This window comes from Eretmochelys imbricata, chromosome 3 (genome assembly GCF_965152235.1).
Source record: "Eretmochelys imbricata isolate rEreImb1 chromosome 3, rEreImb1.hap1, whole genome shotgun sequence".
Classification (NCBI taxonomy): Eukaryota; Metazoa; Chordata; order Testudines; family Cheloniidae; genus Eretmochelys; species Eretmochelys imbricata.
The window spans coordinates 103,198,493-103,225,530 of NC_135574.1; the positions used below are offsets into that span (position 1 = coordinate 103,198,493).

The 27,038-nt window shown below is 40.9% G+C and overlaps 1 protein-coding gene across 3 annotated transcripts in view; it reads left to right on the plus strand.

The window, feature by feature from the left end:
* The first annotated feature begins 3,035 nt into the window (after positions 1-3,035).
* The window catches only part of MYB (MYB proto-oncogene, transcription factor), a 35,360-nt gene continuing 11,357 nt past the window's right edge, over positions 3,036-27,038 (plus strand). Inside the window, exons 1-14 of one of the 3 annotated variants that reach the window (XM_077813074.1) lie at positions 3,037-3,235; positions 7,781-7,898; positions 9,368-9,439; positions 10,164-10,256; positions 10,705-10,925; positions 12,789-13,023; positions 13,984-14,064; positions 14,465-14,569; positions 15,857-16,114; positions 20,044-20,186; positions 20,632-20,746; positions 20,838-20,963; positions 22,326-22,436; positions 23,101-23,208. In XM_077813074.1, the coding sequence (XP_077669200.1) occupies positions 3,213-3,235; positions 7,781-7,898; positions 9,368-9,439; positions 10,164-10,256; positions 10,705-10,925; positions 12,789-13,023; positions 13,984-14,064; positions 14,465-14,569; positions 15,857-16,114; positions 20,044-20,186; positions 20,632-20,746; positions 20,838-20,963; positions 22,326-22,436; positions 23,101-23,208 (1,809 nt within the window). In that variant the 5' untranslated portion in view covers positions 3,037-3,212. Of the gene's footprint in view, positions 3,236-7,742; positions 7,899-9,367; positions 9,440-10,163; positions 10,257-10,704; positions 10,926-12,788; positions 13,024-13,983; positions 14,065-14,464; positions 14,570-15,856; positions 16,115-20,043; positions 20,187-20,631; positions 20,747-20,837; positions 20,964-22,325; positions 22,437-23,100; positions 23,209-27,038 lie in introns of those variants that run through there. The other 2 variants (XM_077813075.1, XM_077813073.1) reach the window with 2 other exon arrangements.

The window sequence follows — 27,038 nt, forward strand, 5'->3', positions numbered from 1 at the left end:
CTCACATTGAGTACTCTTTAGTCATGGTGAGTAATACTTACACAAGTAGGTCCATCAAATTCAAGGTCCCATTCTTATGTTTATCTTGATTAAAGGCCTACCTTACAGCCCATTTGTGAAAACCATACTCACACTGAGCAATACTTACTCATATGTGTCCTACTCATATAAAGAGCTTTGTGCAAGGGATGCAGGATTAGACCCTAAGAAACCAGGCGAGGTAAAATAAGTACCACCCCCATCAACAGCAATGCAGCATACATTTTCCAAATAAAAGTTCTATTCTTGTGGATTGCCAAAAGTTTTGATTCTTGGGCTGACAAACTCTGACTATACATGAGAATAAGTAAGGGTTACTTTGCTACAAATAACAGATGTTCTCACTGTAACATACAATGAGCATGGCTGGGTATAATACTGAAGATTTGATGTTTCCCTTCATGAATACCAACTTAATTGCCAACAACTTCCTATGGAATACTTTTAATAAACCACCAGCACTGCTGCTCAGTAACCAATTTTTACCAATCCCTTAAGAACTTCATTAAGATACTACAGTATAATAAGCTTTGTCCTCTGCAGTGCTACCTCCCTGACTCCAAAAGGATTTCTTTACCAGAAGAAACTCTGAGGCCATGAGTATTTCTTGCCCTCCCTGAATTCCCAATACAACTTCTCTTGAAGTCAATGGGAGGTGGCTTCAAGGGACGCTAGAATGGGTCCTTGGTTTTTTAGTATGTCAGCATTAATTATTCTTATTATTTCCTTTCTATCTGAGAATTTCAGTGTACTTTACAAAAAATTGTAAGTTAAACCTAACAACCTTGGGAATTAGGAAATTAGACCTATTTTGCAAATGGCCAAACAGAAGCACAGAATAGCAAAGGATTTTGCCCAAGGTCATATAGTGAGTCAGTAGCAAAGCTGCAGTGAGAACACCTTACTGCTAATTTATTGAAGTTCGTATTTCCGATAACATGTCGTGACTTCTGACTCCTAACAATCTAGGGAGTACCCCTGACACAAATATTAAATTCACAGACAGATATTAAGATTTAACAAATTGTATTATGAAATATATACAGAATTAAATAGGCATGTATGTAAACATAAAATGTTGCAGTCACTAGTGTGTTAACTGCTCCAATTAAAAAGTCTACATAACTGCAAGGGCTACAGTATGTGACTGTTTATTACAAATGAAAGTGTTATATGCTTTACACTTTGTATTTTATTCACCACTACCCTTGAATGAAGTCTTCCACTTCTAAAAAGCCCTAAAGGACTTGGAGTGAAGTGAGCTCAGGCCACTGGCTCAGCAAGTTTGGAAGGTTTTGGAGAGTTCACAGTTAGATTCAGAGAGGAACAACGCCACCGAGAACTCATAAATTGTCATTCTTTTGGGTGCGCTTTCAGTCTGAGTATCCTTCTGGTGATTTGCCTGGGTAATTTTAAAGTGCACATCTTAGAATGTGGATCTTTTGTGGTCTTGTTCTTTAAAAATAGCCTGACACTTTAGAGTCCATAAAACTGAAAGTGCTCAGGGTGCTTATGGCTCCATTGTCCCCCAGACGGAATGAAGGCAAGAAACGTTCATTCATAAACTAAGCCTTTGGTCGAAGAGTCCATACACTGGGGAACACCACAGGTGTCTGAATTGTAACTCGCAGAGTAGCCTGGGAACTTTGCATGTTTCACCATTTTCAAATTGTGACTCATTTATGTATTAAAAAAAAAGTTTTCTGGAGCTCATCGGACACCCACTACCTCTGCTAAAACGGGGAAGGCAAGCTGCAGTAACAGGCACAGTCCAGGTCCCGGTAGCAGCAAGAGGAACGACAGTAAAAATCCCCAGCGGGACTGCATGACAGACTCCAGCAAAAATCAGCCTCCTACACCAGCAGCAACACAAACCCAAACAAACAATGATTCGTCCCTTACAAACTACTGGGCTTCACTCCCTTCGTTTTGGTTTTTCAGCGTAAACCCTGCTGAACCAGAGCAAACTAACACTAAACAAGCAAGCAACAGGTGCACTTTGAGCTGGGGACATTTCCCCCTTCCACTGAATGAACTACTCTCACACACACATACAACTCAGAGTAACCTAGAGTCAGAGTCACACACCACATAAAGAAAAGGAGTATGATGAAGTGAGCTGTAGCTCACGAAAGCTCATGCTCAAATAAATTGGTTAGTCTCTAAGGTGCCACAAGTACTCCTTTTCTTTTTGCGAATACAGACTAACACGGCTGTTACTCTGAAACACACCACATATTGACTCACACGTATCACCCCCTCTCAGACACACACACACACTGCTCTACCCAGCCAATCCTACTCCACCGCCACGCAGGCAGATTCAGACCCACGGGAGATCCAGACCCACTACACCCCGCACTTAAGCACAGGCTTGCAGGAGCAGGACCCTCGCACCCCTCCCACAGCTGCACCCCCTGTCCCTCGCACACGCGTGCCAGGGACGCACCCTAGAAGGGGCTCCTCTCAGGCTGTGGCCATCCGGCTGAGGGGCATGTCACACCACTGGGTCTGTGAGCCTGGCTCTGAAATGCACCCAGCGCAAGTCCTCCCTCCTCTGGTGTGTGGGTGTGGGTGTGTGTGTGCGGGGGGCGGCGGTTTAATCACTACAGTTTTTTCGCATCAACCCCCCGGAGAGCTGGCACTGGGGGGGGGCTGAGAGCGGTGCTTCTTAGCTCTGCTGCCCAGGGACAACTTGTGTATGTGTGTTGGGGGGGGAGGGGGAGTCACGGGGACTTGATGCTGCTGAGCGGGGATTGTGCAGCAAAAGGCGCCTCTCCTGCTGCCGCCCTTGCCCCGCTCCTGGCCGCCGCCGTCGCGCGGGCTCCCAGCCACGCAGGGGGAGAGGCGGCGCGGCTGGAAGCGGCTCCTCGGCCAGCCGCGGCCCCGGCAATAAACCCCAGCGGCCGAGGCTGGAACCTCCCGGCTCTGAGGCGCTTGCGCATTGCAGGGGCGCCAGATTTGGCGGGAGGGGGAGTGTCCAAAAAGCCCTTTGTTTGATGGCATCTCTGTTTACAGAGTTTACTCTTTAATCTCAACCTGTTTCCTCCTCCTCCTGCTGCTGCTCCTGAAAACTTCACTGTGCGGCGGTGGGGCACTTTTAAGCAGCACAGAAAGCAAAGCACTTCAGCCAGCACACGTCCCCCCTTCCTCCCCCTGTGGCTAGTCCCAGGATGGCCAGGAGACCCAGGCACAGGTAAACTCTTTGCAGCATGAAAGCATTTGTGTGTGTGTATGTTTAGTAGTCTATGGATAGAGAGGTTTATTTGGGTTATTTTTATTTTTTTAGTTTTTGCAGGAGTGGTTTGCCAGATCCTCCCCACGCCTGTCAGACTGTGCACAGGGAAGGGGAGAGGGAAACTTAAACAGACCCTGCAAGACCAAATGAATAGCATATTAGGAACCCCCTCAGTCCCTTCTCAACCACCCCCCTCTCTCCCTCCCTCCCTCCCAAAAAAAGACTCAGGATATTGGGAAGATTGCAATTTGCAGTGCATTTTGCAAGTTGCTCAGGCAGAAATTTCCCAGGACCGTGCATGGCACGCGTGGCTACAAATTAGAGGGGGGGGGGGAGTGTGTGTGTGTGTGTGTGTGGGGAGGGGGAGACAGGATTCCCACTTGGACTTGTTGCCTTCAGCGATCTGTGCCGAGCTGCTCTGCGGTCTGTTTGAGCTGGAGGAGCTAAGCAGATGGCAGATGTAAGCCCAAAAATGTCGGACTTGTTTAGTGGCTGCAGGTAGTTCATTCCCATTTCATTCATTCTTTGTGGAGGTGGGATGTCAGGTGGGTGGCAGACAGGCGGCGTGAAAAGGAGGCGCTGGGGAGGGAGCAAACCTTTTTTTTTCTTTCTTTCTTTCTTTTTGTTTTTTTTGCAGTTGCAGAACCCTTCTTTTAATGACTCCGACTCTGCCCCGCTCACTCTCGGTTTATAATTATGCCCTGCAAGGCTTTTTATTTGTAATGCACACGCCGCTCCGCACATGTCGGAGCCCGAGCAAGCTTTTCAGCAGCGCGATGAGAGCAACTCTTTAGACTTTGGCAGGAGGGGGTGGGGTGGGGAGAGAAGAAGGAGAGAGGGGCGTTTGGCAGCAGCTGTCATGTGGCTGCTCCCGTTGCTGTTTTCCTCCTCCTGGGGAATGGGCTGTTGCATGGGACTGAGGGGGGGCGGGGGGGCACAGACCGCGAGCTGTGTTGTGGTGGTGGCGGGGGGGGGGTACTGGGGGTGACTGATCCCTGCTGCTCCCTTCCCTCTGGCGGGCGGCGTGCTGCGAACTGGAAGGGAGAGGTCTGAGCGCCTCGTGGTGGCTGCTGTTACAGACACACACACACACTGTAGGAGGATTGTTTTCTAATGATCTCTGGACTGGCGGTCGGACACGTGGAGATTCTCTTTCTCCTTTCTGTCCACCCCCCCCCCCAGGCTTGCGACAGAAAAGCAAATCCCCCTCCCCCGCAGCTTTTCCCTCTTGTTGCCGATCGCTGACTTAAAAAAGGTTTGCATTGCCCAGCGTGTGAAATCTAGAAGGAGGCTCGGGGTGGGGGTTCGGTGCAAACTAGATTGTTACTTGAGTATGAGAGAGCGAGTGTGTTACTAGGACGGACGGACTATGAATTACTCATCCTGTCCCTCCGGGGGGGCGGGGGCCAAGTCACAGTAGATGTGTCCCCGCCTCGCTTGCGCCTCCCTCTTGGGGCTAGACGGGAGGTGGTAGTGATGGGGGGTGAGAGCCTAGTGGGTAGTCTGTATTTTATTTTGACTTTGCAGAGTGGCGGAATGAGCGTGTCAGGAGTGGTGGAGGAAGCCAGGCCTGCAAAACGAAAGGGTCAGTTGCTCTTTACAGGAACTGAATGAGCGGGAGAGACGGGAGGAAAGTGGAGCTGCTTAGCAGCCTTCAGACTGGTCCTTCCCAGCCCGAGTGGTGGTGATTCGCCGTGCTCGCGGAGCAGCAGATACTTTCCCTCTGGGTGCGAAGGGGATGTACTGGTGCGAGAAGGGAAACTCGAGATTACATAGCTTAAGCAGCTCCGTGAAGTGCTCTGCAAGGAGATGTCGGCAAAGTGGATTAGTCAAAACAACGAAAGTGGATTCCCCTCGGTTGTTTGTGCCCAGTTTCTTCAATCACAGTAGAGCAGCAAGTCATTTCCTCTCCACCCCCACCCCCTTTTTTATCATTGCACAATTTGGTTTCCTTGACAAAAATGTAGCATTCATATTTGTAGAGTATTTAAACAGCACTGAAAGCTAGCATGTGTGGCATCATTAACCCTTTCACTTAGTCCACTCTACTGGTAATTAGCAAGTGCATTTGTTGTTGGGGCCAGATTTTGAGCATTCAGATATTTTAAAAAAAATGTTTCAGACATATGCTAGAAACCTGATTCGCTAAATGCGGTGCGGATCATCCTATAACACCTTTCCCCCCCCCCCCCGCCGAATTCTCCTGTCACAGGAGACACAGAGTGGGAGTTACTCATTCTGTATGCCACAATAAGGTCCTTGGTAGGTAAGGAAAGAATTTAGATTATAAGTATTACATTAAAATAATGGTAACCTTTTCATCACTAATCTACTCCAGTTTCACTTGTGTCATGTTCCGTTGATGTACCTGGAACATTTGGCAGCACTGGAGATGTCACCCTGCTGGCTGTACCTGGTACTTCCAATATCAGTGACACCAATTTTCAAAATGATACATGGGTATTTAGCTACAAAACTTCTGTTAACGTTAATAGCAGTCACACAATTGTCTCCATGTGTTACTTAGAAAAGAAAATCTAACTTTAAAAAAAATAAAGGCAAAGAAATAGAGCTAAGGCTGTCATTCTGTTCATATGAATAGGACCCTGCAACCTTTATTCATGTAAGTAGTCCTACTGTAGTCAGTGAGACTACTACTGTGAATAACTACTCTTTTGAGTTGAAGGATTGGATTGAGTTGAAGTCACTAGCTATGCCTAAATATTCCACAAGTCTTTGTGAGTGAACTATCTGGTCCAGTGGTTCTCAAACTTTTGTACTTGTGACCCCTTTCACACAGCAAGCCTCTGAATGTGACCCCCCACCCCATAAATTGAAAACATTTTTAAAAATATTTAACACTATTATAAATACTGGACGTGAAGTGGGGACTGGGATGGAGGCTGACAGCTCAGGCGGTCCCCACATGTAATAACTTCACAATCCCCTTAGAGGTCATGACCCCCAGTTTGAGAATCCCTGATCTAGTCACATGTGCCACCCTACCTAGGCACAGTGGTAGTAAATTAAGAATGGAATTAGCAGACCTGTTTTGCCAGTTTGTTAGCCATTTGCGACTTGGTCTCAAATAGGCCACATGCATCACTGCAGATGCTGAAAAACCTCTTAAATAGCGATTTTCCTTGATACACAACATGTGCCAGAAGACAGGGCTAAAGACTTAATGTTATTTTAACTGAATATACTTTCTTTTAAGCTTTTTGATTGCTTGAATTTTGGTGGTACTTGCATCTTGGCTAGCAACCTGTACATTGAACTTCAGCTTAATGACCCCGACCCCCCCCAAAAGTCTCTGAAAAACAAGGTTAACAGGAGGAATAGTGTCTGGTCCATCCTTAATTGAAGTGTTGTTAGTGTGGATTTATTAATATGGCTGTTTATCAAAAACAGGTTTTTAATATTGTATCTAAAGATTCTTCCATATATCATGATCATTAGTCAAATACTACATTGTCTTTTCTGTAGTACGAAAGATGTCATCTCTTTGTTGAAGTTTCAAAAGTGATGTTTTTATCTTAAAGTTGGAAATAATACTTTACCCAACAGAAAGACAACTCCTGTTGCAAAACACTTCAATTTTAGCTAGCGGGATAGGGTTAGTGCTGGTTGTGAAAACAGTAATAGATTCCTTTTTACCCATAGATAGCCTCTGGGGAAATCCCTTCGTCATTAATTAGGTGAGGACTAGAGTATTTCAAAAACAGTATGAGGTATTTAGAAATGGCATAGAGGTAGTAAAGTTATAAAGTTAGCAAAATACTCAGTATAAGGAGACTTGATCATTTATGTGGTTACTATAGAGATCTTGTATTGTACTTGTCCTCAGCTTTGTCTATACTCGACCATGAACTGTGACATAATTGATAAGAGTTTATTTACAAAATAATGTGATCGCTTGATGGCCTTCATTTTAATTAGTTTTGAAAAACTTGTGCCCTTCAATATTTTTGGTCTTCTAATCCCAAAATGATGACTAATATATTATTGCATAATTTTACTATTTTTATATTTGTACATAAAATACCATGTGGGAATTGTGTAACCAGCTACTTCATCAAATATGTGAAAACATTAAGCACTCTTCAAAATATGTAGCCTGAGTTAAAGATTTTGCATATGCACTTGTGTAAAGGACATAGCCTCTTGTTCTCTTTATTGTCCTAAACGTATTTTAATTTGAAACTTTCATTGGTTGAAAGGCTGCCAAGTGTGTAAGTTGCCACTGATCTAACAGTATGAGCAGGTCTAAACATGTACAGTAATAAGAAGGTTGCCAGCCTTTTGCTTGTATCTGTGGATACCAAAAACAGCAGAACCAGTTCAGAATAGTAGAATAGAATGCAGAACAAAATCTTGTTGTGCAAGTTTTCAAACTTTTATCTGTATAACCTTTGTAAAGATTGTTGTTTTTCATATATTTTGTAATTCAGGAACTTAAGTCTTCATGTTCCACTCTAAGTCGCCTCCTGTTTCTTTTTGTAGTATATATAGTAGTGATGATGACGATGAAGATGTTGAGATGTATGATCATGACTACGATGGTCTGCTTCCTAAGGCTGGAAAACGTCATTTAGGAAAAACCAGGTGGACCCGTGAAGAGGTAAATAAAGGTTCACTTACTACATTTGGGTTAAAAAGAGAGTAAATGGGTCAAATTCTTCTCTCAGATGCAGATTTCATTAGATATCAACTTCAGCGTGAATCTCATGCAAATGTATGAGGGCAGAATTTGGCTATATACATAATTAGATGTAAATTTGTGGGTTGTTGTTTTTTTAAAAAAAAGTCTAAATACTGATCCTTGACTCCAGAAAGCCTGTTATACCCGATAGGTGTTCAAACTACTGCATTAAGCTGGCAGGGTTCGACAATTTTAAAGTTACCTGTAGCAATGTTTGATTGTTATTGCTGGCTCTTTTGTTTGAAAATGGTTGCTATGTGAGAAATGACGTCTATTCAGTATCTTAACAGCAGCAAACAACTGTCGTACAAACTTCTGCCCTCTTATTACAAATAAATGGATCATCTGAAGTTTGTGCTTTAATAATGGAGTTGTGATTCCATGGGTCAGTAACTAAAATCTGGAAGAAACATCTATTCTGTACCTCAAACTGACATTAAAGATACGTTCCCCTTTTGAAAGACTGAATATAAGAGAATATGCTTTGGTAACTTTTAGTGCTCTTGTGTCTATTTTCTGCGCAAATTGTAGTAATAAAAAGTTCATTTACAGGGGTGGATAATCCATGGTCATTTACAATGGTTTAATTTTTGTGTGAAATGTGTTAATTCAGTTATTTGAGTGATATTTGGGCTTGTTCAACACCAGTGATTCATTCTGATACATAAACATTAGCAGGCTGCTTCATGTAAGGTTTTTTTAAAAACTTGAATTGCTATTACAATTCTTGATGTTTTTAATTGGCTGTTTTTGGTATTTAGGGCCTACATTACTGGACTTTCCTTTTAGGATATTGGGCCAAAATCTCTGCTGATGAAAATATTCAAAACTCCTTTGAAGAAATGGAGTTTCACCCATTTAGGAGTTTTGCCCATTTACACCAGCAGCAAATATGGCGGATTACTTACGTTATGCATTCAGTATAGAATCTTATGCAGTATTGTGATTAACATTTAAAGCTTTTTGAAAACAGCCTAAAGGAATATGGCACCTAAATCCTATTGAATTTCAGTGGACATTGGACACCTAACTCCTTTAGACTTATTTGAAAATACCAGCCCCAAAATAATCATTTAAATTGCCTTGGCTGATAAAATGCAGATCAGCATAATTTGCATAGTCTAGAAGCCCAGAAAATATATTTAAGTTCCTACCCATAACCAAAGAAAAACTATCTGCTGAATGAGAAGGTGTATTTGGCAAGAAAAAAAGTATTATCAGGCCAGAGACTTCCCTTTTATGTCAGTCCTGGATCCCTGAAAGAAGTGGATCCATAAAAATTCAGCAACGTGGAGTATTTTCTTTTTTTACCTTAGCTTGACTGATATATTTTAGTTGCAGCGCTAAGTGATTGGAGCATTGATGATGTTGTCTTTATGAAAAACTAGGATGAAAAACTAAAGAAACTTGTGGAACAGAATGGTACAGAAGACTGGAAAGTTATTGCCAATTTTCTTCCTGTAAGTGGACACTGTTTCTGTTTTCGTTTGCAGAGATGACAACTCTTTATCACCCATTTTCAAGTAAGGGGTGGGGGAGAGGTTATTTCTTAACTACATTTTCATGTGATATAAAGCCCCCCACAAATGGTAACTTAGGAAATGCAGCTATAATACAGTAGGATGCCTTGTTGAATATCAATTTTTATGCTCAATTTTATTTATCTCACTACTCATCTCAGATGGGGGAGGGGAAATGTAAAAAGACTTTTTTGGGGATTTGTTATAGAACAGATGGTTGATCTGTCAGTAAAACAAAAATGTCTTAGTACAGAAAAAAAAACCTAGCTTTGATCACTAGTAAATGCTGCTTATAAAATATGAGATCTCTTTTGTGATCTCTTATTGTTGTTCAAATTCTACAGATAACATATAATAACACTTATTCTTTAAAAATATCTTTAATAGATATTAAAGGATAAATTTGTTTAGTTACCATGATACAGTGACAATTATGGAAAAGATGCTTTTCTAATTCAATGTGCAGAGTACTTCCCAGCCGTTGATTTGCTGAGGACCCTCATTTCAATCTTGTCTCAGTTATTCCCATATAGCTTCATTGTATTAATTGGCAATGAGATACATAGAGGGTCTGTTTGGGGAGCAAGTGCACTGAGAAAGAAATATTGCAATTCTTTCATCTTATATGACAAGTGATTAATTTGTATATTTTATATGCAATTAGAATCGGACAGATGTGCAGTGCCAGCATCGATGGCAGAAAGTACTAAATCCTGAACTTATCAAAGGTCCATGGACTAAAGAAGAGGATCAGCGGGTAATCAACTTTTCTTTCAGCCTCATATTTTAAATAGTACTTAATGATAGGCCCAATACTGCAGCCTTAACTAGGATAAAACTCATCTAGACTTCAGTGATTTCAGTGGGAGTACTGCCTGAGGAAGGACTTGAAGACTGGCCCCAATAATATCAATATTTAGCATTTATTTAGTGCTTCCTGGTACAGTTTCAAAGTGCTCTACACAAATCAAGTAATCAATACTTTAATGCTGCAAATCTAAACGCTAGAAATGCCTTTGATATTACCAAAGCCTTTTCCTTTTCGTTAAGTATATAAATAGAAAATACGAAGCAGTGCCTACCCATCTGCTCTACTACAGCGGTTTTGAGAAACTTCATTGAAGATATTGGAGTATTACAGAATGATTGCACTAATTCATTATGTCACACTAAAACATGGGCGGTTCTTCTGTGTTTCTTTGAAGGTGATAGAACTTGTGCAAAAATACGGCCCAAAGCGCTGGTCTGTTATTGCCAAGCACTTGAAGGGGAGGATTGGAAAACAATGCAGGGAGAGGTGGCACAACCATCTGAATCCAGAAGTAAAGAAAACCTCCTGGACTGAAGAAGAAGATAGAATTATTTATCAGGCACACAAGAGGCTGGGAAACAGATGGGCAGAAATTGCAAAGTTGCTGCCTGGAAGGTAATGACATATAGTAGCCGTTAAATAGTGAAGAGAAGGTTTTGAGTCTGAGCAGTCTGTTTCAGGTGACTTCTTAGTACACTGAAAGAATTGCATGTTCTAAACCAAAATGCTTTGAGCCAAATCCTAGTGCCATTGATCTAACTGGGACCAAGTATATGGAGAAATATTTTTTAAAGTATTTGCCACTGGATGAAGAAATAGTAAGCATAGTAAATCATCAGGGCTTTCCTAAGTGTGGCTCTAGTCTTGTTTGTGTTGGAGTATTTGTCAAAACTTCTGTTGACTTAATGGTGCAAGATCAGACTCTATACATGAAACTAAGTTTACATTCAGCTAAGAGGATACAGTCAGCTTGAAATCCAGTCAGTATTTTTAACAATGAATTAAAAGTTGTTTCATAAGCTACATCTACCCCTGTGCCCCAGACAGTTTTGATGGTTTTACATTAATATTTTCCCCATATTTTAAAGTGTTTTACTCTTCTCTGTTGCTATGTGAATGATCCAGATACAAACTAAGGGAAACTAACTAACTCAAATGCCAATCCTGAAAACCCTCATGTAGAATGAGTAACTTTATTCATATGAGGTGTTCTGTTGGCTTCAATGGGACTACTCATCTGTAAGTGTGCATCTGTAAGTCTTACTGACTTTGCAGCGGTAACAGTGAAAGTGCCCAAACACAAAGTGCTGTCAAATATACAAAATAAACAAGCAACATTCTTTTCCCTCTAGACTCCAGTAGTTGGTAAAACATCTCCAAGACACAAGTGTGATGGCCTTTTTTGGCTGGAGAGAAGAACCACAAATAGGCTTGTCGTTTGGAGAGCCTTACAATCTTCTTGCAGCCTTCCTTGTACCACAGACACCCACAGTTAATAACACTGCGTGATGGTGAAGTAAAGACTCTCAGATAGAGGCGTTATATTTGAGTTACCCCAAGACCTGATTTTAATAATGCAGTTCTCATAGCTTTTGTCTAATCACACAATTGAATACTTGAAAGTTTGTTTTCTGAAATTTAAAAAAAACTTTCCCTAATAACTGTTCAGTTGCCCAGTTGTGAAATTTGCTTGGAGGTTAACCGTTTCACTGCTGGTTCCTGCACTTTCTCTTTGTAGTAATAGAATGCAGCAAAATTCTATTGGAATGTTAATGCTTCAAAAAAATGATGGTGCATGAAGCAACCTAGAAGGTGGGGTTTGCTCCACATGCCAGTTGCTTCACCTAGCGGAGATGTGGTAGACCTCAAGTGATTAATTTCTCACAGTGAGATATAATTGAAGAGAAACATCAGAACTAGATCCATAAATCCTAGTCATAGTAGAGATCCATGCGTCTTATCCCATACATTCTTATGGTGCATATTGCCACTGGTAGTTGATTTCAAAGTGCAATGACCTGAGAGAGCTGATTTGTATTTGGAATTGTTAAAAATCTGTGCTTAAGACTTATGGGTTAGTAGGAGGAAGGTAGAACACCTTTCTGTGTTACACACACCATTGAATTGTGACAAATTTATTGAGGAATCTTAGAAATGCTCTATACTGACAACAGTTTCCAGTCAATTAACTTTAATTTGAATTAGAGAGACAAGGTGGGTGAGGTAATATCTTTTATTGGATCAACTTCTTTGGTGAGAGAGACAAGCTTCTGAGTCACACAGAGCTCTTCTTCAGGTCCAGAACTCCGTGTGGCTCGAAAGCTGGTCTCTCTCTCCAAAGAAGTTAATCCACTAAAAAATATTACTTCATCCTCCTTGTCTCTCTAATAGCTTGGGATTGACATGGCTACAACTATACTGAATTTGAATTGAAAGTTTTATTTGAAAAAGTCTTTATATGCATATATTCCTCCGTAGAACTGATAATGCTATCAAGAACCACTGGAATTCTACAATGCGTCGAAAGGTTGAACAGGAAGGTTATCTTCAGGAGTCTTCCAAAGCCAACCAGTCATCATTAGCTGCAAGTTTTCAGAAAAACAATCACTTAATGGGCTTTGTTCACACTCCACCTTCTGCACAACTTCCAGCAGCCACCCAACCCCCAGTTAACAATGACTACTCCTATTACCACATCTCGGAGCCACAAAACGTAAGCTGCTGAAAACTTTTTGTTGCATATGTAGATCTGTGATTAAGCTATCTGCATTGAAATTGATGAAGAATGATGTTTTTGTTATTGCTTTCACGGATGGACTAGAGGAATGAGGGCAAATAAGGAATGCTGATCTTAGACACTCAGGCCCTGATTCCACAAGTCAGTTCAGCATGTGCTTAACCTTCAGAACATGCTTATGTCCCGTTGAAGTCAATGGGACTTCACACACATAAAGTTAAGGAAGTTCTTTGCAGAACTGGAGTATCATATACTACAATAATGGGCATACATAACCCTAAAATAGGTAAACCTGCTTTCATACCTTTGTGCTACAGCATTCTAACATCTTAATTTTTAAAACAAACTAACCAACTATAATGCATATGAATTAGCATTTCTTATGGTGGTAAGTATTGCACTTGTTGAAATTCAGCTATATTTGGGCCTGATTCTGTAGTCCCTTTTTATGTGACTCTCCCATTGACTTCAGTATTTGTTCTGTTTGAGTATTGATTGCAGGGTCATTGTTACTGTTTTTAATCCAAATCCTTTTATGCTAATAACTAATATGAAAATTATTGCTACCTTTAAACACAATTGTGTTATGGATTGTAGATTGCAGTTGGGTTTTACGTTTTATTACAATCTATCTGTTTCCCATTTGCACTTCAGTTTAGAAACATTTAACGAACATAAAACTTTCTTTGAATTATTCATCCACTCTCAGAACTGGTGGGTGCTTCTTATTTGAACGTCTTTCCTCCTCTGATGCTTAGTGTCGTATTTACTTGTTAAAAGCTGCTCAGTTTTCTTGCAAGTTAGAAGAGAGGAATTTTATGGATTTTAAATGTTCAGTGTAAGATGCAGGAGTAGTGCTTGAGTTTAACCCCAACACACACTGCAGCTCGCATAATGGAATTAATAACTTTGAGTGTCTTTTGTGTTTTGGCCTAGGTCCCTGGTCAAATCCCATATCCAGTAGCACTGCATGTAAATATTGTCAATGTCCCTCAGCCAGCCGCTGCAGCTATTCAGGTAGATAGTTTAAAGATCATTTCACAAGTCAATTTGTTAAACATTTGATATGGAAGTTAAAATGCAAACTTCTTACCTTGAAAAAACATTTTTAACATACTGAGTGATGGAGAAGAAAATGGGGAAGGGGAGGGAGTTCTGACATAGCTAACGATCAGTTCTTTCGAGGTAAATTTGAAACACATTAGCTGATATTTAGTGTGATGGCTTTCACTTTTTCTATTTCAATGTCTGTATTGAAATTCAACAGGGATTTTTACAGTGGAAAACGCAATTGACATTTGTTTTACCTCTGAGGCTAATTTGGCCGTGATACCACAGGACGGCAAGCCATAAGCATTTTAGTTGCAACATCCGATCAGACCTTTATCTTTTCTTTTCCCTTAACTCTTAATTGCAGAGACACTATAATGATGAAGATCCTGAGAAAGAAAAACGAATAAAGGAATTAGAGTTGCTACTAATGTCGACTGAGAATGAACTGAAAGGGCAGCAGGCATTACCAGTAAGACTGTCACTGTGTGCTTGGATGGAGGGATAGCAGCTTTACCCCAGTGCTTGTCTTTTTACCTTTTTACTCCCCCTCTGCCTGTGACACTAATCAAGGCCCTATATTTCCGATTTAAAAGAATGAAACATAGCACATATTTAGTATGAATTTGCTTTATAAATTTATGTATGTTATGGTACTAAACAATTTGCAGGTATTTTTACTTTTGCAAAGTCAGCGGGAGCAAGTTTGGGCTCTACATTTTACCACAAGGGTGATAACACTAAAGTTAACAGAGTAAATCCCACCAGATCTGATATTACTGGGGATGTGTGTTTCTGAAAGTGTGCAATGGTTCATGTAATGAAAATGTAGTGCCTGTTCATTAATTTTTCCTCTCTGTTGCATTCCTTACTTCAGCTGTGTATTACATACTTTGTAAACTTCAGACTTGGTGCATGTTTGATAATTTGTTTTACTTTTCTGTGAATAATGTTAGAACCTTTAGCTGCATGTGTGCAACCCGTGCTGGCTATTACTGAATTCTCACATTTTGTCATGCATAGGTGGTAAAATAGATAAGTAGCTTATTCTATGTAATAATATAGTTAAAACAAATAAACCAAAATCATCCTAGAACATAAGTGATAGCCAGCAGATACTTTTATGAGTAATTTTTTCTGGTTAATAATAAAATGATTGTGTGCATGATGTGTTAGTTTGGCCACTTTTAACTTTAGTTAATGTTTTGCAATTTCTTCTGTTGCATGATCACACTGGAAAGAAACTTCTGTTAATTTGCTCTTCTGCTTTCCTAACCACGTTGATTTGACAGCCTCTTCATTGCATTGGTGTAAGCTGTAGTGTTAGACAGGGATAGAAGAAGATGAGATGTGCAAACAAAAGCAACTCTAACTCTTAAATCCTTTAGCCTCTTACAGAGCTGAGGGTTAAGCAGGGAATTCTTGCGAATTCTTGCTTCATGCAAGAATTGTAGACTCTATGGGACTTTTGGAGTAACATAGTAGTATGAATTTATTGGATATACAATATATATGCCCATGATACCTAATACTGGATCTAAATAATGAGGTACTTTCAAGATAAATAAAATGTACCATTGCAAGGTCTTGCATTGATGAAAGGAAACATCTTGACAATTGTTTCATAGGCGTAAGCTTTTAGATGATGCAACTGCTTTTATCTTTCCTCCAGCAGCATCTGACACCTTGTGCAATTTCATTGCTAAGTTCCTTCTGCCTTTTTTCCCTCCTTTTTTTTTTTTTTTTCTTCTTCCCTTAGACACAGAACCACACGTCAAGCTACCCAGGCTGGCACAGCACCACAATTGCTGACAATACCAGAACTAATGGCGACAGTGCACCTGTTTCCTGTTTGGGGGAGCATCACCACTGTACTCCATCTCCGCCGGTGGATCACGGTTGCTTACCTGAAGAAAGCGCATCCCCTGCAAGATGCATGATCGTTCATCAGAGCAACATCCTGGATAATGTTAAGAATCTCTTAGAATTTGCAGAAACACTTCAGTTAATAGATTCCGTAAGTAGAACTCTCAGTTCCAGGCAAATTTGCATGCAATCTAGGTATAAGTGGAGTGGAGCTGGGAGCTCCTTATATTTATTTCTATTTTCAGAACGACATAAATGCAAGATTTGAAATTTATTTTTAAAATAACACATGGTTGTTTGTATCAAGTCCCAAAGAGTGATTTAATCTTATATAATATATGGATTTCTTTTTTTTTTTTTTTTTCCTCCTTGTGTGTGTGGGAGGAGTAATTTTCGGCAAACTACAAAATTCAGTAGTTTAAATCAGTGCTACTCACAAAGTGGTGGTCTGCGGACTGGTGCCAGTCCACGAGCTGTCGGCTGAAGGTCCATGGTGCCTGGGACCCGAGGCAGCACATTCTGCTCATGCCGGCTCCGCTCTGCGCACGCTGCCCTGGCTTATGCTGGCTCAACCCCGGCCATTGCTGCAGCAGCTGCCGGAGATTCTGCCATGGCCGCTGCCATTGGCCGGGTCGCCCGCCCCCCCCCCCCTTTACTCCACGGAGAGGGAGAGGCACAGTGTGTGTAATGTATGTGTGTGTTTGTTTCCTGCACGTTGTGGTATCCATTCACACTGCGCGCTGCCCAGCCCCGAGCAGACAAAGCCCACGGACACACTAATAAGGAGAAGACTCATTAATCTCTGGCAATTTCTTGGGCTTGGCTGCCACCCCCTCTCCTTTTCTCACCCTTCCACCCCACTCCAAAAAAAAAAAAAGTAGCCCCTTGATGCTGGGAGACAGTTTAGCGCAGGTTTGGGGAGAGGAGGATTAATTATTATTGTTGGTGTTGTTGCTCTGTGAAATTTGACAGCATCTGCACTGATCAGCAGAGCTGGTGGAGGAAAAAGACACTGCAGTAGGTTGTCGGGTGGGAGCGGATAAGCCCCCTAAAAAATGTCTGCCAACTTTTATTACATTCATTATATTGTTTCTGATATAAATTAATATTACTACGAACGTTCAAGTAATATTTTCTTGGATCGTAATACAAATAATAGTCATTTTATAATGTCCGCACAGACGCACAGCCTTTTGGTCAGTCTTCAGTGCATTTAAATGGGAACAGCTCTGCGAGTACGCCACACTCCCACTCCAGTTAATACAGTGAAGAATGTTAGTTTTTCTGATCTGATGTGCTACATGCCTATGCGAATACAATAATAATATGGCATAAATATGGTACCGGTCCCTGGTATACTGAAAAAAAATTGCCGGTCCGCCACATCAGATAGTTTGAGAAGCACTGGTTTAAATGGACTCTTCATAATACCCTCTCTCAAAATGAAATCAAATTAGAGATAACAAAACCAGCGTAATAGTGTAAGTGATATTCAGTTTGTGTCAGGAGGCTGTAGGCTTATGTGTGATTGTGCACACTTCTATATGCTTTTCTGGAATTCTTCCTTGCTGTGGGACATAACATCAATAGCTGCCTCTTTTCAAAGCTTAAAGAGCTTGCATGGCATATTTAAAGAATTGGAAACCTTAATTTAATACTGAGTGGCTTACTGCATTTAACATAGGCTTTTGTTCACTGTGATTTTTGGGTATGTCAGCTGAAATAGAGCTATTACATTGATATGATTTTGTAGGTGTCATCTTAGTTTATAACAACTAGGGTGCACATTTCAAACTTTGCTACACTCATTCAGCATGTAGTTGCAAGCATCCTGGTTAGAGAGAGGATGAGCTTTATTTGGAGACTGATTAACGTATTCTTCCATAATACGAAGATATTATCTCTACATTGACGTAACTAATATTGGTAGGACATCACTTGACTCATTGCTACTTTCAGGAATTTGGTTTCCAGTACCAATGGAATAATATTCAGTTTAATAGACTCAGTGGATATATTAAAAAGATGAGTAAGTGTTCATAATATTACTCAAAAAACTAGGGTCAAAGTGAATTAATTGGGAAGGGCTTTTTTGTTGTTTGTTGTTACTGGCATATCGTAATGCTGTATTTTCATGAGGTGGCACTATATACTGTCTTATAGTTCCGTGCCTCCCACGTTGTTTCAGGATCCTTCATCATGGGGTGATCTCAGCAGTTTTGAATTCTTTGAAGAAGCAGACACTTCGCCTAGCAAAACTCCCTCAGGCAAAGTCTTACAGCTTCAGCAAAGAGAGGCCAATGCGTGTAGACCTGAAGGACGCCCTAGCACAAACTTGAGCAAAATAATGTTGAGTCAGGGTTCTCTTGACTCACCAAAGTCCTTATCTGCCTCAAAATGCAGCACAGCTCCGTTGGTCATTCTTCGCAAAAAGAGAGGGCATTCCAGCCACTTAGCCAGTGGCTACACTAGCTCCTTCAGATTTGCTGAGGCCAGCAGTTCAACTCCTAAGCGCTCCCCTGTCAAAAGCCTACCCTTCTCTCCCTCGCAGGTAGATCAAGTCTTCTGCACAGATGTTACTAATTCTCAAAAGTCACCAGAGTGTTAACAGTTTAGAAACTAATCCTTTGGAACAAATGACTAATTGCTGTTGCACTTGTTGATTTCACTCCATGTTTGAATCTTCTTACTGCTGTTAATCTTCACCACTGAGTTTAGATTATCAGCAAGCTAACTGTTGATTCTCTTTTTTTTATTGTCTCTTTAATTCTTGGTGGTTTTGAAGGGGAAGATAGTTGTTTGCTTTTTCTTGCTTTTAATTCCTCCAACTACCAGAGTTTAACATTTCTGTTCGTTGTAACACTTTCCCATCTCTGTCCATTTACGCGGTGTGATTCACTGACCCAGAAAAACCCAAACTGTTTATTTAAATAACATGCAGATTGTGAGACAAACTGACAACAGCCAGAAAATTCAAATGATTCTTGCGGTGGGGTGGGACAGGGATAAAATTTGTATATGAAGGTCATCTTGATCTCCATTTTGAATTTCCTGTCATCTGTTGCTTTGTGTCACAGCTGTAGCATTATGTCAGCATGATTTTTTTTCTTTGTGGATTTCTTGGTTTTCTTTTATGATGGTCCTTAAAGAGAGAAAAATAATTTATTGGAGGTTATCAAATGCATTTTATTTATCTAAAGGTCTGCTACATTTGCAAATCGGTTTATTTAAACATATATTATTGACTGAGCTAAGTGCATATTTTGAGATGTAACAAATTAAGAAGATGCACATACAAAAATATAGTACAAGTAGGCCTATTGGGTAATATGTATTTTGGCAAAACTTTGACTAACAGAGTAATGATGCCACTAAATTCATAGAATCATAAGCATTAGAAATGGAAATGAGGTTAAGGCCACACCCTCCCAATGCAGAATTTTTACCTAAATAATCCAACTGTCTCCTGTTCAATCAGTCCAATACTTGCATTTCAGAACATTCAGTGCATTTGTAGCTTGCTATAATTTTCACTTTGTGCTGTGCAAATGGAATACTCTGTTTTCAGAGAGATAACAGGAGTTCAGTGTCCTATAATAAACACTTTATTTACTAATTTAAAAACATGCCTAATATTTTACATAAAGCTTAGTGGGATTTAACCACCATACTCTATGAGCCAACTGCTGAAATCCTTACTCATTTTTACTGAAGTCTTACTTAGGCAAATGATGGTGGCAGTCATTTGCAGTTTATTTGATTAAAAACTGAATTGAGTTCTTAAGATTTAGCTTTGTGAGTAGTGGTAACTGCTTCTTATTGGAACAGAAAGTAATTTTTGTTCATAGTTCCAGCACTTGAAATGCTAATTTTTTTTTCATGATTCTCTCAAGCAGCTGCTCATGAGTTAACACCCTTACCCTGTAATCAGACACGAATAGCCATACATACAATTATATGTGGATCAATAGAAATAATCTTGTTAATTGTCTAGAAAGGTGATTTTTTTTCCCCCAGTTTTGCTCAAAGGCAACATCATCATCTAGGTGTTCATATTGCTTTTTCTTTTCATAACTGCAGTTCTTAAACACCTCAGCCAACCATGAAAATCTGGACCTGGACAATCCTACTTTAACTTCCACTCCACTCTGTGGTCATAAAGTGTCTGTTACAACACCACTTCACAGAGACCAAACTTTTAAGACTCAGAAGGAGAACAATATGTAAGTCCTTTTTATTTTAACATTGTATTTTCAGACTCTCCGGGGTTTATTTTTTTCAGTTTAGGACTGAGCCAACACAAAATGCTGGATTGTTTGTTACAGTCCTGTTTGTTGATGCATTTTATTTGGATTTTCTTTAGTTTAGAAAAATACTTCTATTTTTCATTATAGAGTTTCTGAATGGGTAACAATCATGTATATACAGTCATCAATTTATTAGATTATTGTTTTACATTAAATTATTAAAACACGTGCTTCCTCCATAAAAGTAAAATAGCATAGTGTGAACTCATGGCATTATCACAGGATAGTATTTAATATTAATTTAATTTAATAATCCATCGGTCTTTAACAGTAGGTCACTTTTTCGTTGAATTATAGGGTCAGAACAAAGATGCTCGAACACATTCTCTGTAACAAAATTTTTCTCTCTCTCATTTTAAAGTTTCAGAACTCCAGCCATCAAGAGGTCAATATTGGAGAGTTCTCCAAGAACACCTACTCCATTCAAAAATGCACTTGCAGCTCAAGAAATCAAATATGGCCCCTTGAAGATGCTGGTAAGAAAGAAATGGTGATAAAAGTCACTTGGATATTAGTGTGAAGGGATTGCCTGAGACATAAACTATACATTTTTTTTTTCCCTTTCAGCCTCAAACTCCAACTCATCTTGTAGAAGACCTGCACGATGTTATCAAACAAGAATCTGATGAATCTGGAATTGTGTCTGGGCTACACGAAAGTGGAATCCCTTTGGTGAAAAAAATCAAACAAGAGGTAAGGCATAAAACTTTTATGTGGGGCAACCTAAATCAGTTTCACAGCAAACGGTTCTATCAAACTTATTTTCAAACAATCAGATGTCTTTTTTTCCAGGTGAATACCAAGTTCTTAGTGCCTGAGCTAAATAATAAAACATATGAGCTAAATAATTACTCCTAATAATATTAGTAAGACTGTGTTTTAGTCCTGGGTATTTTTTGTAAAAGTCATGGACAGGTCACGGGCAGTAAACAAAAATTCACGGCCTGTGATCTGTTCATGACTTTTACTATATACCCCAAACTAAAACTTAGGCTGGGGGCCATGGATGCTCAGAGGGGTGGGGTGGCGGTTTGGGGGTGCTGTGAGTGCTGGGTGGGTGGCCCGGGACCCCCGCTGGTTCTGGGGGCAGGGGAGGGTTGGTGGGGCTCGCAGGCTCCCTACCCAGCTTCGTGTCTTTGCAGCTCCTAGGGGGAGGGGCGGCCAAGGGGTTTTGCACACTGCTCCTTCCACAAGCCCCGGCTCTGCAGGCGCAGCTCCCATTGCCCGGGAACTGCAGCCAATTGGAGCTGCAGGGGCAGTGCCTCCCTGGCCCTTCCACCTAGGAGCTGCGGAGACATGCCGGTGGGAGCTAGAGACCCCTCCCAGGTAAGGAAACACCCCCCCCCCCACTGCGGGCACACTAACCTCCTTCCTCAGCCCCCTCCCACACCTAGACTGCTGCTGCTGGACCAGGGACTGCCAGCTCAGGCAACCCCTGAGCCAGCACCGGCCACTGCAGAAGTCACTGAGGTCACAGAAAGTCACGAAATCCATGACTTCTGTGACCTCCATGACCAACACACAGCCTTAGCTATTAGTACCCAAGTCTTCTCCCATTGACTTCATTGGAAGTCTCTGATTCCAGTGGTTCAGGTTATTATATAATGTGCATTATTTGCATCTTATAAAGGTAGATTTGTCCAGAAATTTGGACTAATTTTTCTAATATTGGTGACATATATAAAATAACCGAATGGGGACCAAACTACAGAGTGACCTAGAAGTCCGGTGGTTTGAAAATATCTCATTACATTAATTTATCATTTATGCGAAGCCCCAAAATACATGCTCTGTCACTACTTTTAAAAAAGGATTACAACTTGTATAAATGAAAGTGGAACTAGTGAATATCTGAATGCACATATTCAAAGATCTGTTATTTTTTAATTGAGTATTTAAGAATTTTTGGATGTAAAGAACAAAATTGCTACAAAGGGCTAAATTGTGGCTTTGGACACCTGGACCCTGCAGACCAGTCCAGTTGCTGAGGAACTTAAAGCACAAATATTCTCATGGACGTTGCCTTTTAACACATGGTTCCTTTTCTGCTTCCAGGTGGAGTCTCCAACAGCTAAAGCTGGAAACTTCTTTTGCTCGAATCACTGGGAAGGGGAAAACCTGAACACTCAGCTCTTCACACATGCATCTACTATGGAAGATGTGCCTGTACGTACAAGTGTCCAAACTCCAGAACTCTTTCTTCATTTTTAATCCAACATTCTTAATGGCAAGAGACAGAACAATTTATTTTTAAACTTCCTAACAGGAAAAGTATTGGTGCATTATGTATGTAGTGCCATTTGTGTGTTTGTGTATTTTACACATATGTGAAAGACAAGGGGCAATTCTGGTCTTAATTAGACCTTTGTGACTCCCACTGAAGACAGTGGGAGTTGCAGGCATTCAGATATAGGTGTGGCATTCCCGATTGTCTTTGTAAAAGGCATCCACTTAGAGCTGTACCTCTATATAAAAACGCCTAGATCACAGAGTTAGAACTGGTAGAAGAGAAGAATTTCCACTTGGGTCCCATTCTGGCAAAGCATGTGCTTAGCTTTAAACCTCTGAGTAGTTCTATTCAGTTCATTAGGATTGCTCACATGCTTAAGTGCTTTACTGGATCAGGGCCTTACTCTACACTTTATAATGCTGCTCTATAATCAGGCTTCAGGGATGAGAGGGCCCAAGCTCTCTATGCAACAAGGCATGCTATTATCCAGTGTGCAATTAGGGTGGATCTGTTTTTAAAACGTTTAAATATTGTTTGTGGTCTTTCTAAATTTAGTGTTATGAAAATTCCTCTAAATATTCCCTCTTTTTTTTGGTTTAGAATCTTCTTACTAGTTCCGTTTTAAAGATGCCAGTGTCAGAAGAGGATGAAAGCATTCACAAAACATTTGCAGTACCTAGAAGCAGGCCATTGGCTAGTCCGTTGCAGGTAATTGATCTTCAGATATAAATATCTCTTTATATGTATACTAGACATCTCTTACAGAATGATTTAAACAAGTTTTCAGGTGCAGAGAGGTGATATCTTAAAATTAATTGACCAAGGTTTAGCAAACTCTCGGCCTCACTTTATCTGGTTGTGCATTCAGTGGTACTCCATACAATATAATGTAGCAGAGTGGCACAGTCAAGCTAGTCCTTAGCTGAAAATAAGAGGATACCAGAGACGCATGTTTAACTCTAAAAACAACGATGAGTCCTTGTGGCACCTTAGAGACTAACACATTTATTTGGTTTAACTCTACCACTTGAAAACCTCTTAACTCAACAAGTCTTTTGTTCAGCTTTTGGTATTGGTCTCTCTTGACTGTATTAAATGTTTGTATGTTTTACTGTAATTTGAATAAGGCTAGATTCATTAAGTGTTTACATATATATGTTTTGCCAAATTTTAATATATAAATATTTAGCCTTTAACATTCAAAAGAAACAACATAGGGTCTGATCCAGTTAGGTCATGGGAAGTCCTCCCACTGATCTCTATGTTCTTTGAATCAGGCCCTAGAAAACAACAATAAAAAGTTAGGAAATTGAATAAAACAAAAATAAAGCACTTTACAGATACTGACTAATTAAGCTTCCTTCACAGCGTTCATTTTAAGGTAGATGGCTAAACAACATTATTCCCCTTTTACAGGTGGGGAAAACCGAGGCAGAGACATTTAAGTGATTTGCCCAGTGCCAGAGAGTGCGTCATTGTTAGAGTGGGGATTAGAACCCCATAGTTCCTAGTTTTCAGGCATGTGTTCTACAGTATACCACTAATACCCCTCCCCTCCCTCTCTAGCTAGTAATAGCATGATTCAGCATTTATGAATAACCTTTACTTTAATAAATACAGATTAAGAATAGTTTTACAGATAAACAATCTACTTTTGAATTTGCATGAATAGAAATGTTGATTATTTATTACAGTTCAACAAAGCAGCAAAATCTGCCTTTGATTAATTCGCTAAACCATGGTGTATAAAGCAGTACATTAAAAGATCATAAGTCTGTCCATGTTTCTACATTTCAAAGGTTAACAATATGTTAATATCAATAGTAGAACTGTGTGAGAACCAGAATTTCTATTTAGCAGGAAATTCCACAGTTTTAAAATTTGTTCTCTTTCCAAATTGGAATGAAAACAAGGAATTTAGAAATTTCCAGCAGAACCAAATTTTTGAAAAAATTTTGCTTTGGGCCAATTGAAACAGTTTGTTTTGAAGCTGAGTTTTAAATATATATACATTTAATAATATAAAATAATTTCCTAAGTGAAAATTGGTTTAAAAAAAAGTGTTCCGTTCCAACAATTAAATGGAACATTTTTACTGTATCAGAATGCTTCTTTTCCATATTCTTTTCTAAACCCAATTTCTTCAAAATCGACACATGCCAGTGTAAAGTTTCAATATGAACCAGAGGTTCCCAAATTTTTTTTGCTGCGCCCCCCTTCTCCATGGGAATCACATATAGGCCTCTTCCCCAACTCCCGCCCATCCGGGGAAGAAAGTGATTCACTGAGGGCAGAGGGCAGCTTATATCCAGAGTGGTTGCAGGACCCCAACTGTCTTCATCTCCAGAGGTGCCTATGGCAGCACAGACTGGAGCAGACCAGGGTCCTCACCCTCCCTCCCTCCCTGCCCAGAGCCTCTTGTTCCTGCAGGCTCCAGAGGGTTTAAAATATGAGGGGCTGTGGCCTGCCAGGTATCCAGGAAAGGACAAGGCAGCAATAGGAAGAGCACACAGGGAGTCCCCAGTGGCCAGGGAACTGAGAAAGGGGAGAGCAGCCGACTGCTGCTGGGGCACAGCAGGACTGCGCTGTCTCTTCCTGTCCCCAACCACTGGGAACTTCCTGCCTGCTCTCCCTGCTGCACAGACAGCCACCATGCCTCTGATAACCTCGTCACGCCTTTGGAATTGCACCCCTCTCCCCAGTTTGACAATCAGCAGTTTACACAAAAGAGCATTTTCTGGTGAAAAAGCATTCTGTCCAAAAAAAAAAAAAAAAAAAAATTCAGCACGCTCTAGTCAATGTGTATAAGATCAGGTTGCGTTACTGAAAGGTGTCTAGCTAAATCCTGAACACTTCCATGGAAAAGTAAACCCCCACTGAATTTTAAGATTCTAGGGGAAGGGGTCGGCAACCTTTTAGAAGTGGAGTGCCGAGTCTTCATTTATTCACTTTAATTTAAGGTTTTGCATGCCAGTAATACATTTTAACGTTTTTTAGAAGATCTCTCTCTGTAAGTCTATGTATTATATAACTAAACTATTGTCGTATGTAAACAAGGTTTTCAAAATGCTTAAGAAGCTTCATTTAAAATTAAATTAAAATGCTGATCTTATACCACTGGCCCACTCAGCCTGCTGCTGCAGAGGACTGGGGGTGTATGAGAGGGTGCAGGGGTCAGGGCAGAGGGCTGGGGGTGTGGGCTGGGGTTGTGGGGGTGCTCCCAGCCCCCTGCCCTAAGTGGCTCATGGCAGGGGGGCTGGAGGGGATATGCTATTTCCACCCCCTTCCCCAAGGTCCCTGGAGCAGAGAGTGCACAGGGGCTCATAGCAAGGGCAGTCAGCTGATCGGCTACAGGGAGGGAGAGGAGGAGGGGCAGGAACCCAGCACGCTGGGGGAAGAGGTGGGGTGGGGGGAAGCTTGCCTGCCCTGCAAGGAAAGAGCGGGGGGCAGAGAAGAGCGGGCCGGGCAGGATTTTTAATGGCACGCTGCTGTCCGCCAGGGTCGGCAGACAGCAGTGTGCCATTAAAAATTGGCTCGCGTGCCATCTTTGGCACGCGAGCCATAGGTTGCCGACCACTGTTCTAGGGTGATATTTTCCAAAATGACTAAATGAAATAGGAAACCTGCACAACACATTCAAAAGACCAGCCTGGGAGCTTAAATTCATAACTTTGCTAGACACTAAAAGTCATGGACTGAATAGAGACACTGGATTTATGGCTTATTACAAAACTCTGTAACCCACTAACCCCTCTTTTTATCCTATGACTACAGGGGTGTTAATGGACCACTCTACCTTGAATGGTCCCTTAGAATATGTGCTAACTACTTATGCTGAAAGGTTTCAGAGTAACAGCCATGTTAGTCTGTATTCGCAAAAAGAAAAGGAGTACCTGTGGCACCTTAGAGACTAACCAATTTATTTGAGCATAAGCTTTCGTGAGCTACAGCTGCGTCCGATGAAGTGAGCTGTAGCTCACGAAAGCTTATGCTCAAATAAATTGGTTAGTCTCTAAGGTGCCACAAGTACTCCTTTTCTTTTTACTTATGCTGAATTATCTGTTTGCTCTTGCACTTAGCTGTGAGGCTCTTAGGGCTTGGCTACACTTACATTTTATAGCGCTCTAACTTGCTGGCTAAGGGGGGGGTGTGTGTGTGAAAAATAACCTCCCTGAGCGCAGCAAGTCAGAGCGCTTTAAAGCTAGAGAGAGCTCTCTCCCAGTGCTCACACGTGACCACACTCGCACTTCAAAGTGCTGCCATGGGAGCACTCCCGCGACAGCACTTTGAAGTTTCTAGAGTAGCCATGCCCTTAGTACCTTTCCCACACCTGAAGAAGAGTTCTGTGTAGCTTGAAAGCTTGTGTCTGTCACCAGCAGAAGTTGGTCCAGTAAAAGATATTACCTCCCCCACCTTGTCTCCCTAAATGACATAAAGAAAAGGAGTACTTGTGGCACCTTAGAGACTAACCAGTTTATTTGAGCATGAGCTTTCGTGAGCTACAGCTCACTTCATCAGTTGTATCTGATGAAGTGAGC